This window comes from Poeciliopsis prolifica, unplaced genomic scaffold (assembly GCF_027474105.1).
Source record: "Poeciliopsis prolifica strain line A6 unplaced genomic scaffold, Auburn_PproV2 SCAFFOLD008, whole genome shotgun sequence".
NCBI lineage: Eukaryota > Metazoa > Chordata > Actinopteri > Cyprinodontiformes > Poeciliidae > Poeciliopsis > Poeciliopsis prolifica.
The window spans coordinates 6,710,663-6,728,247 of record NW_026562383.1 but is presented as its reverse complement, the minus strand read 5'-3'; the positions used below and the strand labels follow the sequence as shown (position 1 = coordinate 6,728,247).

Below are 17,585 nucleotides of genomic sequence, written 5' to 3'. Positions count from 1 at the left end.
TCAGTTTTAGCTTAAAATGAGTTGATTCTCTTGGTTGGCTCTGTTTATTTCTCGACAATGTTAGCCAGACTGTTTAGTCAAATAAAAAAATTAAAAAATGCAGATGTACTCCATAGTTTAAAAAAATGGAAACATTTGTTTTAATGAATCATTGCTCAGTTAACAATAGCACAATATATATTTTTCCAGATATATTATTCAAAAATCTCTCGACATTATGCATCATATCCAAAACCCATGACGATCTACTGAACAGTTACAGAGATACTTAATAAGTCAAGACTATTACACAGCTGAAGCAGATTTTATTAGACACTCCTGTAAACATGGCGTCAATGGTAAATTGAAGATGAACATCTGACAGCAAGTTGGTTGCGGCAGAACACTGAAATGGGAGGAATTACAGGGCTTATAGCGGCCAACATATTTACATGTTGCTCAAACAGACGGACCAAAAATGCTTCACAGGGACTAAAGGAACAATTAGGCTTGGGCCAGCATGACATTTGCCATTATAATAACCTTGCGCAAAAAAACCACAGTATCACGGCATTTAAACGGCAAAAACTTATGCTGGATGTGTAACATGATGCACTTTCCTTTAAAACAGGAATGCTGATTTGAGCAAGTAGAGGAAAAAGTAGGGAAACCCTTTCTCCAGCCAGCAGGTAAAAAAGGCATAGTCCACATGTAGCCAGGTTTTTGGGAAAATAAATTCATTTTCATGCGTTTTGGCCTTTCATCGACACAAAAACTCAAGTTGTATATCACTAAAAACAATTGTTTATACAAAAAATACATCCAAACTATTTGCACTATTTCTGAGTTTTTATCAGAAATAGTAAGTCATCTGACAGTTTTGACAAGAGTCTCTTTTGTGTTGGTAGTCTGAATGGTTTAAAGGATCGTTTTCATGCGCAGTTCCATCTCATCCTTACACAATCAGAAATAAACATCCAGCGAATAAATCAATTTTCAATAAATTTTTTTGCACCAAAGTTAAGAATAAACGCGTTTTCACCGTGGCTCTTTAAATGTGTATAAATTTGAAATTCTAAATTGACATTTGTCACTGTATACAAAATAGACCAGAAAATATTGCAATATGAATATTTTGAGGGAACGCAACAGTTTTGCAAGGTAATGCAAAAGAAACATTTTTCCCCATGTCCCCTACAGGCCTCCGAAATTCCCAAACGACATCGTCTTGTGATTTAATTAAATGCGCTATTTAAAAGTAGTTCAAACACACAAATGAACCTCCTGGCGCCATGTTTAATATCTAACAGGAAGTAGCAGTTGTAAGCTGAGATATGTTTTAAATTTGCGCTACAATGAACCCTTCAGGGTTTGGCGTGTTTAAAACAGCTCTCCGGGTCGGAACTGAGTACGAGTGGGTTCGTGTTGATAAAAACTTTTCTGAAATCGATCCCGCGTGTACGATATGTTTTTTAAACGATGCGGTGGAGATATTCGATTTTATAAAGACCTGGCTATGTGTGTACAAGGCCTAAAATTTGCTCTTCGCACTTTCATAAGCATCTCATTGAAAGGGCTAACCGCATACCAAACATGGAAGATGTTTTCTGTACTGTGGAATAAAAATGCCTGCTGTACAAAAATAATAAATAAAGCTTTAAATATGGACCATCTGACACACCACTGCTTCCATACACTCATAGGTAAAGGAAAACTACTGATTCTCAACTGGAACTGCTACCATTACAATACTAGGTGTCATTCTGAAAAAAACTGCCATTTTTACCAGTTAATAATTATGTCACCTTTTTATGAGTTACTACTCATACAAATAATCAGTGACTAAATAAATAAATACGTATGGGCCCAGTAAACAGGTATTCAGAGTATGTCCTGGGAAATAATCGAAGTGATGTGAGAATGATTCCCAAATCCAGCAGAGCACGGCTTATCGTCATCCACAGAGTGGCTGTTTTAATTAACATGCTACAACACCGAGCTCTTCATTGCATGTTCATATGCGTACTTTGTGCATGATATTGTTGGTTGTGGTAAAAATTAAATACATCCCATTACAATTTTGTTTTAAGGAATTACTAAAAATGAAGCTGAGTAGTCAAGTGTTGTTTCTCTTGAAAATAACAACCTTCAGGCAAAAATATTTCATCAGAAAAAATAGGTCTTTGTATTTAGAAATTATTATAAATATTTTTTTTTTTTAAAGCACTAGAGTGGGCGTTTTATTAAATTGGGTATGAAGGCGCAGTGTCTGAATCAGCCAATCAGAGACTCTAGGAGCTGGGTGCTCAACTCCTGCTGTGGTAAATTCACCGAGCTGCACAGCTGGAAGTGCTGAAAGCTGTCGGAGAGTCTGTGCTCTTTGAAGGAGCTGTGCAGCAGTCCGGAGGGATAGTCCCTGTGGAAGAACTCCAGGTCGGAGTCAGAGGAGAGGCTCAGGTCCATGTATCCGCTGAAGGAGTAGCCCACTGTGGGAGACGGGGTGTGAGGAAAGTCCTCGAAAGAGTCCTCGTCGAAAAAGTCTCTGGACTGATTGGCGTTCTCGTCGAGATAGTTCCTGCTGGCGTCAATGTTGTCTGCGAGCGCAACGGGCGAATGCGGTCTGTCGTCATCTGCGGTTGCAGAGCTGCATCTGTGCCGGTTTTGGGCACACGAGAAGAAGTTCTTATTGCTGGAGTCATGAGTCAAATCTGTGTCTCTGTCTGGAAGAGTCTGAGTCCCGCTGAAGAATTGACCCGCGTCGCATTCGGAGGAGGAGAGGGAGGATTCAGACATGTCGCTGCTGCAGCTGTTCTCCTCAGTGACCAGCTGGTCCGGGATGCAGCGGAAAGAAGGGGCGGCGGGCATGGTGAAAGGGAGCAGGTTCTCCTCCAGGCTGGACCTGAATGGACACCTGCTCTCCTGCGCGCTCTGCTCCGTACCGACCTCATTGTGTCCTGAACAGTCTCTGAGCTCCTCGGTCACGCTCGCCTGCTCCCCCGAGACGAGCGTTTCACGTCGTAGTCGCCTCTGCAGCTCTAGCCTCATGAGCGTGTGGATGTAATGAGTCTGAACGCGGCGGGCGTCAAACTCGATGCGCCCCTGTACGTTTCCGCAGCTGTCCTTGGTGCATCCACAGGGGAAGTTAAAGCGGTCCACCTGTTGGTCAAAAGAAAACCAGTGACATTTTCTCAATAACAGCCTGTGAAATCATCAAATTCATCATTCATTAACTAATTTGTCTCATATGATTTGCAGGACATCTGCGCGTTTCTGGAAGTCAAATTTAAGACTTTTCAAGACATTCTTTTAATGTAATTTAAGACTGAAAAAAAATAAATATACTGTTTGGGAGATCGTGCTCTATTACAAAAACTCAATTTGGCTTTGTGCCAATGTTAAAGGTACAAAGGATAGCTAGTTGCTGGTAGCCTCAACCGCCGTGAGTCACAGAACGCAATGAAGACGCTGCATGTGACCCAAATGTTTGCTTGACAAAATTGTCCCAGGACAAAAACTACATGAACTACATGAAATAGTTCTGCTATGAGAAATGTAAGTCTTGTGTTTAGCACGTTTAAGGCCAAATTACACTTTTTAAAAATGAATTTAAGGTGGTAATTTTGGACAAAAAAATGTAAGACTTTTTAAGGGTGCGTGGACATCTTAGCTTTAGTGCTCACTGCTGTCCAGCACATATGGATGCAAGTTAGCGATTAACGAGTTGATCTAAAGCTGATTGATCTTATTGATGGAGTATTAATTGAGCTTTGTCATGCAGCTCCACTGAACGAGCGCTATGAAGGTGATGGCTTAAGGAATTTGTTGAGTGTTTACATTTCAAAACAGAACCGCAATAATCGCCATTTTGCATTCCACACTAGACTGTTTGGACCATTTCCTTTTTCCATTCTGTTATGGCCCCGCCATCTTTGTTTCTGTATCAACTAGCTTTATTTAAGAATGACCAACAGTGCCCTCAAATTACAACACTAAAAGAAGGTCAAAGCAGATGCTACAAGTTAATCAACTGGGACTTATTTTAATATGATAAACTATTAATCGACATTTGCATCCTTGTTGCAGACGTAACTTTTTTCAGGTTTTGTTAATATTTTCACAAGGCTTCGTAGTCCTAAACGCAAACACAACTTGCTGCGAGTCAGTGTTGTACCTGGCACTTGATGCCTGCCTGACTGCAGGCGCAGGTCTCCGGCTCACAGAAGCCCCGACAGTCGCAGCCGCAGGCCTCCCTCGAGAGACGCAGCGCGTGAAGCTGCCTCTTCTCCTCCTTGTCGATGACCTTCACCCCCGTTGCCAGGAGGAGAGCCTGCCGCTGTTTGGAAGAGAACGGCTGAAGGTAGCCTCCGTCCTCCAAATCAGACTCACTGACATGAATGTCAGGGTCTCCACCCAGAACTTGATCCCTCGTCAGCTTCTCCGCCTCGTTTTGGTCAACAGCTCCACTTATGATCAGCTGGAATCAAACACAGCAGCGGTTCTAGTTAGGGGAATCTTTGTGAGCGAGATCAGTGCAAAGCTTAGATCAAGAGCACTCACTTGGTGTTTTAGTGCCTCAAACCTCTCCTGAATTAGTTTCTCTCTGTGCCTCTCTCTGCGCCTGCTGCGCTGCTCCATGGCATGCTCGTCCACGGTGTACCTCCGGAGTGCGCTGTGTTTGCGCACCATGCCCAGGGTGGCACCTCCTCTGCTGGGCACGCTGGTGAAACCCTGGCAGAGGGGGAAGCTGAACACCGTCACCTGGTCGAAGCGCACGCTGTTCGGCCTTTTTGAGAGCTTCGGCTTCTTCAGGATGGGCCAAACTGGTAAGATAAAAAAAAAAAAAAAAAACATCACAAACATTCGATAAAGCAGTGAGCATTCTGTAAAGAAACATGTCTACAAATAAAAACGAAATATATTCCGCAAGTATCACCTTTTAAAACCACAAACCTCAAAGATTTAATGTATGTGATCTAAGTTGTAGCACTATTATCAGTATTATGAATGTATGCTTCTCAGAACTCTTATGTCATCTCATTATCAGTCGTGTTTTATTAGTCTTTCTAACCTACATCAGCTCTGCTAGCTCAACATTTTTATTGCCTTTTCCGTGCTTAATATTGTTTTTTTCATTCTTCCTATTTTGTCTTTTATTTGGTTGCCTCACCCTTTTACTTTATAGTACAGTAAGATACTTGGTGTCTGCAATTTCTGGCCAAAATGTTGAAAACCATGTATATTTTCCCACTGCATTGTGGGACATTTATTAGTACTGTGGTGTTTTGGCAAGAAGATTCTCTGCTTCAGTTCCAGATAAGATTAGGAAAAAGTTCAGGGATTATGAATCATTTTATATGGCATTGTAAATAAGCTGGCCATCCACAAAATTAGTGGTTCAGTTCATCTTCAGATACACAAAGCTTACAGATAATCACTCTGCAAGCACAACTAAAATACAAAAGATCTTAAAAGACTGATGAAGAACAAGTCTGACTTTTGCTGAAACCGTTGTAATTTCTAAAGCGGCCACTAGGAGGCGTTGGTACTGGTGCTTGGCTTCGTTTGGGGTCGACAGTTGAACACAAGTGAGAAGGAAATGCCAAGAAAGGCTTTTGTAAACAAGTCAGCTCCAGAAAGAAGATGAACTTCTTCCTTTTATTTTTCTCTGCAAAGTAATGAGACCCTCAGCGATCCACCACAGCGTCCGTGTTTGACCTCAGCAACAACACAAAACACATCCCAGTCGGAACCCCCAGCAGCAAAACGTAAAGAAAGGCGAGCCCAGCTGGTTGACTTAGTATGATCTGCTCTGTTTGTCTGAACACATCCAGTCTAAATCTGTTAATCCTCGACTGTGCTGTATTGGCGGTGTTTGTCCTGAGGAAGAGATTACTGTAACCTTTCTGAAAACATCCTCATAACCCCGGTGTTTGTTTCCACACCAGTGTCCTCACTGAGCCTCAGTCATCCCTATTTTTTTTAATTTATTTTTGGTGCAGGACAAGCAGTGCTTTATTCTTAATATGATGGAGTTAGATCTTCTTGTTTGTATTTGCTTTTTTTTCTGTGTTTTCATTTCCTTCCTCTCTAAATAGCTGAGTTCGCTTCTTGCGTTTGTGAGGATTATTTGGTTGTCTTCTTGCTCTCCATAGAGGGAAGGAAGTAGTTGGGGTTTTATTTGTTTGGGAGTTTGATTTTTCACCTTTTTTATTTGTCATTTCAACATATTTTTACGACATCTTTTGTGTTTAAATGCGTCTCCAGTTCGAGATTGAACAGGAGAATTGACGTCGCCGATGAGCGACAGCGAGAGCAGCCTCCTATTTGAAACGACTTGTTTTAAATGATCCTGCTATTCAAATTGATCCCACTACTTCTTATTGCTCAAGCAAATGATATACGCTCTGCAGGAGCAGGTCCCTGTCTGCACATCTTATCTGCAACGGGGTTTAAAGGCTGGCGTTTTAAACATATCAGGCAGTCATAACTCCTGCTCCGCGTTGATAAGAGACACTCCTATAAAACGCCGGTGAGGAAATGCGCCGATAGGGAAGGCGGTTTGCATTATTTGAAAGAAGAGAGGAGGGGAACAAACGCGAGCAAGACTTACTGGGCGATCCGGAGGCTGACGTAGGACTGTGAGGTGTGAAGTCCTGGTTCTCGGAGGAGCTTCCCTCCCCATCCGACTCCCACTCAGAGGAGGCAGGAGAGGAGAGGGATGATGGAGAAGCAGAAGAAGAAGAAGAGGAGGAGGAGATGGAGGAGGGAGGGGAGTAGCAGGGATTTTCCTCTACTTCTGCAAACTTCCTCTTAAGGATGTCTCTCATTGTTTGGCTGTGGCGGTTGCTAAACGTTCTGCATGAACACAGGAGAAACAGAAACACAGGTTTAAATAACATTGTGTTGTAATAAATGTGCAGCCTAATAATGGAGGAGTTTTTGGATTTCAAATTGAAGTGCTTCAAAGTCCTAAAAATACCAAAGCTAGTATTCTGTAGCAAAACACACTGCTGCCCCTCCCCAACCTGCTGCTGCATACTTACTCCTTGTGCATTAATCCAAAACGTGTGTTGTTTATTATAGGATCTGCAATGCTTCAAAACTTCTAAAGATCGAAGCTAATGCTAATTAGCATCTGATAATCCCTCCTAAAATATATAGGACGAAAAAATTCATTCACTTTCTGTTTTTGTTTTGTTTTTCTTTTCATGTTGAAATTAAGTTGTATTTAGAAAAAAAAGAACATTTTAGGGTTCAGTTTCAAAATGCCAGTAAGAATGTGGTATTCCTGGTGAGAAGTTTACCTAATACCATGTAAAAAATAAGCATTATCTAATGATTGGTAGTATTTCTATGGTAAAGTTTGTATGAGCACTTTTTTTGTAAGTGTTAAGGTGAGACTTTAAACTAAGGGGGAAAATAACCTGATTAATTAGCCAGCTCATATCAGTATAGAAAACAAATTTGATAATATATACATTATTCTGTACACTAAAGATAAATTTAAGAGGTGTTTTTTTTTATTTGTGTCTATTTGTCAAAGATACAATAACATTTATTTTGTAGAAAATATTATTCCAAATGTAACATTAAAGTCACATAAGAAGAAATAATTGATGCCTTTTTGTTTGGAATGAAAACAGACCATGTTTAAATGTGTATATTTGTTTTTTTTCACTGTATATTTTGTCAAAGTTATGATACTGTAACAATCTCATATCAATGAACAATGACACTAAATACGCTTTGCACTTTCTTTTTTTTTTCTTTCGCAAATGACAACTTCAGGAATGAGAAGCACTTCCTGGAGGAACCGGTTCCCAGCCACCAGTTTGTTTAGGCTAATTCCATCTTGATAGTGATTCACCTAGAAACTAAACATGTTTCACAAGCTAACTCGAAAAATTCTCCTCTCACTTACAACTAGCCGAGCTCTGAGGAGACTCAACAGTGGCAAAGTGACTTCACGACTCTTCTTTCGTTTCCCTGCAAAGTAATTAACATTCCAGTGATTCCTTAAGTTTTTTGTTTGTTTGTTTTGTTTTTGGGAATAATACATGGAAACAGAGCGTCCAGCGGTTGTATGCTCAGGGCTGGGCGATCAAGAGGCTGCTATATTTGGATACGAACATGGAAAACGAATCCAAACAGGAGCGCTCTGAGGGAAACAGATCTCAGCCGAAGAGAGCGCTGAAAGAAAGGGCTGCCGGAGAACAATGAACATTTTCCCACGGAACGAAGTGAAACACAAGGTGCAAATTTTATTTTTCTTTGCAACATTTCTTTTCTTATAATGGCGCATCACTTTTCTCCACTTTGGAGAAAAGAAGCAAAACAAAAAACAAATGTACCGCAATCTATTGTGAGTAGAGAGGCACTAATCAGGCTTTTTGGGATCTGGTTTTCTTTTAGGCCTCACTTCTCAATTTTAAATTTGAGTGATTCCTGTTTTTATTTTTTAAGAACAACTAGAAAACAATATTAGAACCTTTTATGCATCAAAGCACGTCTTTACATGCATCTACAGTTTCATAAACTAAAACTTTGCTTTGAAATACAAGATGTTTGTTGCAAACGGTGGGAGGTCTTAGTTTTAATGCATTTAAGGAATTAGCAAGTATTCAGCGTTTAACTTGCACATAACCAGGGCCGGATTTAGAAGAATAAGGGCTGGTGGGCCGAAGCTTGTTGTGGTGCCATATTCCAGAAAAAAAATCTAATATTTTATTTATGTAAATTACATAACATCAACAGGTAGGCCTATACATTTGATTAATTGGTTTAAAATGTCCAGTAAACGTCTTCACTTTGGACTTGAAAATATGATGAACTTCAAATATTTGAATCAAGTTTAAATTGATTAAAAAAAAATCCAACACTAAAAAGAAAAACATCACATGTGAAATGAGCATATGACTTTAAAAAGTTTTTAAAACATTTTAAAAACATTTTTAAAACATATACGGCAGACACTTTTTGGGGTGGGGGGCGCCCCTCTTTCTTCCAAAATGCTTGATGCCCTGGGCTACTGCCCTTGTAAGGTCTGGTTTATCACATCACCAATTTAAATTCCTGAATTTAAATATAATAAAATATATTTAAATTCCTGAATTTAAATATAATAAATTATATTTAAATTCCTGAATTTAAATGTAATAAATTATATTTAAATTCCTGAATTTAAATGTAATAAATTATATTTAAATTCCTGAATTTAAATGTAATAAATTATATTTAAATTCCTGAATTTAAATGTAATAAATTATATTTAAATTCCTGAATTTAAATGTAATAAATTATTTTTAAATTCCTGAAATTAAATGTAATAAATTATTTTTAAATTCCTGAATTTAAATGTAATAAATTATATTTAAATTCAGGAATTTAAATGTAATAAATTATATTTAAATTCAGGAATTTAAATGTAGTAAATTATATTTAAATTCCTGAATTTAAATATAATAAATTATATTTAAATTCCTGAATTTAAATGTAATAAATTATATTTAAATTCCTGAATTTAAATATAATAAATTATATTTAAATTCCTGAATTTAAATATAATAAATTATATTTAAATTCCTGAATTTAAATATAATAAATTATTTTTAAATTCCTGAATTTAAATGTAATAAATTATATTTAAATTCCATTGAAAAATTGTCGACTCTAATCTGTGGCTGCTTGATTGTTTCACCTCTGAACAAATGTACAGCTTGTACTAAGAAGCTAAAGTAGATAATTCACTTATAAAGAAAAGCATATTATAACACAGCTCAGTATGAATTAATGGCCTTTATCTTGCCCAAAGTACTGCATAATAAGTAAGGCTTTCTGGTGGCTTGAACAGTGAGACTGTATTAACAGAAGACAATGTCCTGGATTCATTTTTTTTTAAACCCCAGAGGTGAAACAAGAGACAACTCAGTCAGCTTCTTTAGGAAGAACACTCAAACAGTGAAACTCCCCGCATGACAGTGTTTTTATCTCTCCTGCGAAACAAATGTTTCCACAGATTTAAACCCAAAAGAAACAGTGGCAGCGTTTTCCAATTAATACTGCGGCACAGAGGAAGTGTAAGGACAGCCTCCTGTCCCAGTTCCATCCCATTTATTACATATCTGACAGAGCAGAAAGACTCGCTGCACATCTAGGTATCCACTGAGACCGCATCAATAATTTAAAGGTTCAAAGCAGCGCCAGCAGAACACTGTGCACGTGCGCGTGCACGCGGACCAGAAGACCGACCGTCAATAAATTCATGTTCTGACGACGTTACACTGTTACACTGCTGAGAATTACTTCTTCTTCTTTCTTTCTTTTTTTCTTTCGTGCGCCCTGCAGGAATGCTGCGCGCATGTCACACTGGGTTTGCACCGAAGCAGCGCAGGGGTCGTTTCCTGTTTGGCATAATAACAGTCATTAGGCAGCTGACCTCCTGACCTTTTCGCCGAGGAACAGCGCGAGCACACATGCACGCACGCACGCGCTTTACCAGCGCTGGGTTCATGTCAGCCACAATGACAACAGTGTTCCCCGCTTTCTGTGCGCCGCAAACACTGCTGTGCCACAGGCTCCATTTAAAACTGGGCACATTTCCAAAGAGACTGCTCCACAACACCACCGCCATAAACTTCATGAAACAACAGCTGGAAGTTTCTAGAAAGTTCATATGTTCATTTGAATCATAAAAAACGGTAAAGCTGCCAATAATTACCAATTAATTGCCCATAAGTCATATTCACTTTAGCGACATATTTATCATTAAAACGAGTTGGCAACTATGACTGAACAAACTACAAACTGTAGCAACCCCATGTTGATATTTCTTTGTAGGTTACTTACCATAAAGTAAACCTGGCATGCTAGTGAAGAGGGTCCGAGACTGTCACGAAGTTATAGCTCTCGGCTGCCGTCGGGCCAGCTGAGCATTTTGTTCTGTTTATGTGAAGCTGCACAGTAGTACTAGTGTGAATATGAGAGGACTGGCTGGGAGCAGCCAAAGGCCCAGACTGGGTCAAGATAGTTCACCGCTCTGGAACCGCCTGGAATCTCGCACCTGCGCACAAGTGCCCGGGTCGTTAGCTATGCTAACAGCAACGTCACCACTTCCTGTGTATCACGACTAAGCCAACGATGAAATAATCATTAGACCTCAAAAACATTTTTGGACAGTTTAATCTTTATGTTAGACTTTAGCCCGAGCTAAAGAAAACCTTCACATTTTTCGAAATAACATTTTAGGTTAAGCGAAGCAGGAAGCGCCGCGCAGAGCCTCCTCTTGTTCGTGACATGTTCTTCTTCTTTGTGGCTTCTCTGTCTGTCCTGACGCAGACTGTGACACTCATGACTCTCGGTGCTGCCCACAGATTCCTGACTGTTGTGTTCACACTGGAGCAGTTTGCGCCAGTAATGACGAGCTAGTAAATAAAGAACCTTTAACCCTCCAGCTGGTGACTGGGAAAACAGCCCAGGGTTTACACTTACCTCTCCTGTTTGCTTAAAGTGAAAAAGAAGAAGTTCATTTAGTGGATGTTAATAAATGTGTAGTAACGATCATGAGTGAAGTCTGGAAATTTACTTTGATTGAGAACAGCGCTTTATCTGTCCAAAAGGATTTTAACGGGATGGTCACAGATATTCTTGGATGATACACAAAAGCTAAAAAGTGTTTCAGGACTCAAAAAAAAAAAAAAAAAAAAAAAAAAAAAAGAAAATTGGTAAAATTTCAATGGCAGCTCTTCAAAATGAAAATTGAAACATAAAAAGTTTTATATTCCTCGTTGCAACTTTTAACAATATCACTCATGTTTGCAAGCATCTACAAACCCAGTAAATTAGATTGACTAAACAGTCGATTTATTTCAAGAACTTTATCCTTAATTGAACCACATTCTATGGATTAATTGCACAAGCCTTTAATTCTCTTATGATGTTTATCCCTAGCTGTTTTTTTAAAGCTAGTTAAAACATTACACTTAAAATTAGAATATGACCGCAGACCAATAAAACAAATATTTTTAAAAACAGAAATGTGGACTTAACATAAGTTGAATACCTGTTTAAAGGTTGATATTTTGCATATCATATTCGAGTTTACTGCATATGACTGTATATGCTGTGTCTACCCAAAACCCACTGACTGGGTGCTTGACATGCTTTTATGCATCCACATTTAACTTAACATCCCAAGTGATCTGAGCAACACTGTTTAATCATCCATTGAAAAAGGCAAAGAGCTTGACACCACTTCAACTTCTGTCCTTGTCTCAGTGATTATCCACATAAGACAGGATTCTCATGTCAATGTCAATGAATCAATCTTTATTTGTGTAGCACTTTATACACCCAAAGTGACCAATGTGTAAGAGGTATACGTTAATGAAAACAAAGATCTACTGCTAGTTGAGTGGCAATACAAAAGCCATTGTTAGAAGAAAGCAATAACAGATTTGACTTAAATGTTATCATTTATGGGGCTCAGAAAATATGTGGATTTTAGGTAAAGAAGTCCAGTTCGTTTCCTGTTCACATGGGGGACGCAACTGAAGCCCTCCAAACCTGCCACCAATCTGGTGATGAAGCGCATGTTTCTGGCGACACACTCTCTCCGGTGTTGGTGTTGCTTTTTTGAAACATGATTCCTCTAACGCCGCCGTTCCAGAAACTCCAGGAAGTCTCCTTCGGCGAAGAGACGCTTGCAGATGGAGACACGGATTATGGGTGTCGGTGCAAATCCGCAGAATCGTTTTGCTAAAAAAAAAAAAATCCTATTTTCAGATTTTTGGTGTTGAGCTTCATAAACAGATGCCAACGTGACTGAAGATTATTTATGCACATGACAGTGCCGGAGGAGAAATTTCAGTGCAAACAAAAAAAAAAAAGAAGAAGAAGAAAAAGAGAAAAAACTAGTGAGTGGAGAAAATTAAAGGATTAACATTCCAGTGCCTCTGCTTTTAAAGATAATCACAGGCTACTCTGCAGAAAGAAAAATGAAGCTGAGCTCTGGAGAAGACAGACAGAGTGCATCAGATAAACAGATGGATAGACAAGATGAAGGGAAAGACTAAAACACCAAACGAGCCTGCGGTTTGACCTCCACGTTGATATGCCTCACTCCGACAAGTTGAATAAAAAAGAAATTGCTCTGGATGCCTAAGTATCTGTTAGTCCAAATATTCTGCCCAGAGGACAGACAGACAGGCTGCTGACCTCAGCTCTCCGTGTAAGTGTGTTACGAGAGAGTGACCCACTTTAGATGGGATCACCACAGTGCACTGCACTCACTTCGCTCCGCTGTCAGTGACCTGTGCGAGGAGTAAACACCAGGGAGGATCAGTACAGTGAAACGGCACAAACAGGTAGCAACACGACGGACTTTCAGCTGATCCACGCCGTGCATCCTGGTGCCATTCACTCGCAGCACATGATCAAAGAGTTCTGTTAGGCTTTGAGGCTATTTATAGGACAATTGCACTGCCTGGACCAAAAATACATACGCGCAATACAGTTGGAGTTTCCTGTTGCCCAAGCAGGCTGTCACACTGTGACTTGCATGCGTCCTAATGTGTCAGGAAGGGGGGTGATGTGGGGGTGGATCCTTTTTTTAGCCTGCGCTCTTACAGAGTAAAGAGAACAGAAACGAGTCATGCTGGAAAATGAATGTGTTACTTCAGACTGCAGTGATGACCTGAGTGGAGCTAGACCAGCAATGGCATACGTAGAGTGACTGTTTTGCTTATTAACTGTATTAGCGCGACAACGAAAGTGTCAACTGATCCAGACTCCTGACCAGATTTCTTAACATGTCTGCCAGTGATGTCATTGCTGGTTTTCCGAGGTTCTTCGTACAACTTTCAAAAGTCTCAAATTCATGCATCTGACTGGAGGCAGTCGAGGTCGTAAACACAATAAAAAGAAGAATAAATAAGTAAATAAGTAAGTATTTATTATATCTATGGTAAAGGCTACTAGTAACTTGCTGCTAATATACCCTTGCTGGCTTGCGGCCCTATCTGCCATGGGTAATTGCAAACGTATCTTACACTGCCCGAACTGGGCCAGGTGCATTCTGGGCGTTTTACAATCTAGCACAATCTGTGCCTTAAATTTCATTCAAGGCATGATGATCATTTGAAAAAGAAGTTTCATTCAAGTTGCCATTGAAAGTTGCTAACTTTGACTTGCTGAAACCTGCAGACACCCTGTGTTTTCTCAACACTGGCACACACAGATCTATTCAGTGCCCATTAATCCTGTCTGCAGCGAGAACAAACCACAAGTGGGCTTTCAGTCCACATTACGTAACCTTACGTTTAACCTACATTCTGGCTGCTGCTCAGGTTGCTGCCTGCCTGCCTGTTGTAGCCCGGTTTCCTCTAGTCAAGCTGTGCCAGCGATGGCCCACATACGGCCACGTTCCGACAAAGTCTGACAGGGCTTCGGTGCGAGTGAAAATCTGCCCCAATTCTGTTCCTGTTTGCTGTGAACGCGACTTCAGGGGTTCACCCCGTTTCCTGGACCACACCGCTCACCCTCAGTTTTCTCTCCAGGAAGCATCGGGGTTGTTCTGTGATGGAGTCGGGGCAGTAAAATTTCCTGTTGCCCCTGACTCAATGGAGGGGCAGAAAGACAGAGATTTCTAAAGGCTTCTGATGTCACACTAACAGTTGTCACCATGGACACGGAGCAGATATAAACCAAGGGTTTCTATTTTAGAAGGAATGTGATGAATCACCAGCTTGCTTCCATCAGCAGCATTGTGAGCATCAGTACCGTCATCATTTCATCATGGCAACATGAGTGTAATCCTTTGCATCACAGGAAAATAGATGAATAGATGAAAGTCCTTTAAGGGTGCAGTCCTTAAACTTTTCCACATTTTGTCCTGCTACCACAAAGTGCTTAATTGCGAAGAGGAAGAAAAATGGTGAATGATTTTCAAATTTATACACCACTGTTTCCAGAGGACAAATGTGACTGTAAACCGATGTTGGTTTCCATCAGCAAGATTTAAAGGTCAGGCCCTAGATCTCTTATTAAAGTGCATGCATTATTCAAAAGTCACATTTGATACATTTTTGTACTTCCATTTGGATCTGAAGTTCTTAGAGCAACATCCACTTGATTTTTGGCAACAAGTAATTTGTTTTGTTTTTGGTGTAAGGAAAATGAGCTGCTTCAAAAACCTCTTGGATGTAATATCACAGATCAGCAAGCACTGTCTGTTACCTAGCAACCCCAGCAAAGCCCAGTCCATCACCTGGCAACCCAAGCGAAGCTGCAGCCGCTTTGGTTGGCTACTTTAACACTGTAAGCGTCGTGCAATGGCTGCTGGAAAAGACACGTGGTTTGTTGTTGTCCAGAAACCACTTGCTGCATACTTGTTGGTTCTACAGGAGGCTCCACTTCTGCTTTTCAAAGATGTACGTTGTACGTTGCGCATCTGTTTGCTGACATTTTCACAGTGTAACTGTGGAGCTGGGGCGCGAGGCCAGCAGCAGGATTTAAAGTGACAAGACGCCCTAAAACAGATAATTCTAAAAAAAAAAGAGCTCAAAACTGACAGAAATGAGCAGACGGAAACCTGATCATCCAAAGTGATTGTGCAAAAAAAACAAAAAAAAACAATAGACATGTTCTGAATGGCCCATAGATCCATCCTAACTTGTCCAAGAAAGCTTAAAAGTTACTAGGAAATGCTTTATTGCAATTCTCTGCTCTAAAAAGCCCATTAAAAAAAAATTTCTGGACGACTTTAAACGGTACTTGAAAGCAAAGTAATGCATGAGAATGTCTCTGTGGTTTCAAAATGTCAACAGATAGAGACGTGGATCAAATTTCCAGCTAGTGACAGTTTAAGTGCTGTGACATCTGCCTTTGTTTGGTCTGAGGAGGTGGTGAAACCGAGAGCTTCCTGTGACTCTAATGGCTCGGACTGGATCCGTGCCAAGTGTATCAGCATCTTACAGCTTATTCCCCCGTGCAACACGGCTTCACACGTTCATGTAAAAGGCGACAGTGCTCAGCTGTTGACTATAGACAGCTAATTGCATGAAGGAAAAAAAAACGGCACATCTTGGCAGCATGTCCTTGCGGTGTGAAACACCATCCAGGCATCGCGACGCTGCAGAAGCGAGAGCAGCTGCTGCCCACGTTCCAAAGTAGGTTACACAACTGAAAAACTTTCAACTGAACTGATCTTATCTGGCTGTACAACAAAGCAGCAGCATGAATGGGTTTGACACCCCTCCTCCAACAACGAGCCTCTTGTCAACAAGAGAGCTCTGGTGACCTTTCTTGTAAACTTTCGAACTTGGACACGAGATGCATTGTGGGGACAAAAGGCATTTCCATTGCACACACACACAAAATAAAATTGATGTTCATCACTAATTAGAGATGAATTTCTTCCCTCTGCAGTTTAGCGATGCACCTGCACTAGAGTGGAGGAGTCATTAGCTTGAGCCTGGCTGTCAGCAGTAGTCTGGGAGCTCCTGTTTTCTCTCTGGCTCCCGGCGCAGCGTGCTCTGCTCTCGGCGGTGCTCACATGCGGCTCCATGTGAGCCTCCTGCAGGAACAGGCAGCAGCTGGAGGAAGGAGACCTGCTCTGTTGTCAGCTGTTTGAGCCTGAACTGACTGCTCTGTGAAACTGGGAGTGGGTGAGCTCTGGGTGACTCCCCAACGCCCCCCTCAAATGTTCATTGCCCTTCTTCTTCTTCTTGTTCTTCTTCTCCACTGCAGCTGGGGAAACACATGCAGAACAGACAGACAAGGAGTCTCTCATTTAGCTCAGTAATGGAGCCCCTTGTTAAGAAGGGGCTCCATTACTGCTGGAGGCACCAAAGCTGATCTGGAAAATAGAAACTAATCTTTCATGCCTGGGTATCTTTTGCAGCCTTCAAATGGCTGTGAAGTGCACATCCATGCACAAGGCATACACAACAATAACGTATATAAAATAAAATTAAGAAACACAAAAAATAATGCTCTTCCTGTTAAACAAGAACCTATCACTTTTTCATGGGGCCAGTCATGTTGGTTTGGCGCCATCTTTTGGTCAATGAAGGAAACATCCATATGCCCAGTCTCTTTTTTATTTATTTATTTATTTTTGAATAATGCATTTCATGGCTGTCTAGAACACTATTTTAACTTTAGGTTTGTTAAATCAACTATCTAACAAGAAACGACTACCTGAGAGAGTTTTTTCATTGTCATTTTGTTATTGAAATTTAATGCAATTATCCCATGAAAACAAAAACCTGAAACAATTGCAAAACCCTGCATTTGTTCATATGTGTATATTGGGGGGGAAAAAAAACGTGTTGGCTCTTTGTCATTTTTATCTTCAGTCATTTAGAACCGTTGTTGAATGTCCAAAGAGCCATCGCCTCAGTGTGCCGCATATTGCAATACATAGTAGAGGTAAAATCTCAGGAAGTAAATTGTTTTAACATTAAATAGTCCCATTCGGCCTGAGCATGAAAGATCAATAGACAGATGTCTGAGCATTCTTCGACACCTGAGCAAGGAAGGACGTCTTGCAAAACTTCTCCTGGGTTAAAAAAAGATGCTAAAGAACCCAGCACACAGAACATTCCTGA

The 17,585-nt window shown here is 40.4% G+C and overlaps 1 protein-coding gene across 1 annotated transcript; it reads right to left on the bottom strand.

The window, feature by feature from the left end:
* Positions 1-17: 17 nt before the first annotated feature.
* Positions 18-10,936, bottom strand: LOC129362251 (cysteine/serine-rich nuclear protein 2-like). The gene is made up of 5 exons (XM_055033689.1): positions 10,825-10,936; positions 6,590-6,834; positions 4,537-4,799; positions 4,151-4,453; positions 18-3,135 (listed from the first exon to the last, which is right to left on the bottom strand). The coding sequence occupies exons 2-5, from the start codon at positions 6,804-6,806 to the stop codon at positions 2,254-2,256; spliced, it is 1,665 nt and encodes a 554-aa protein (XP_054889664.1). The 5' UTR covers positions 6,807-6,834; positions 10,825-10,936; the 3' UTR covers positions 18-2,253.
* Between the last annotated feature and the right edge of the window lie 6,649 nt (positions 10,937-17,585).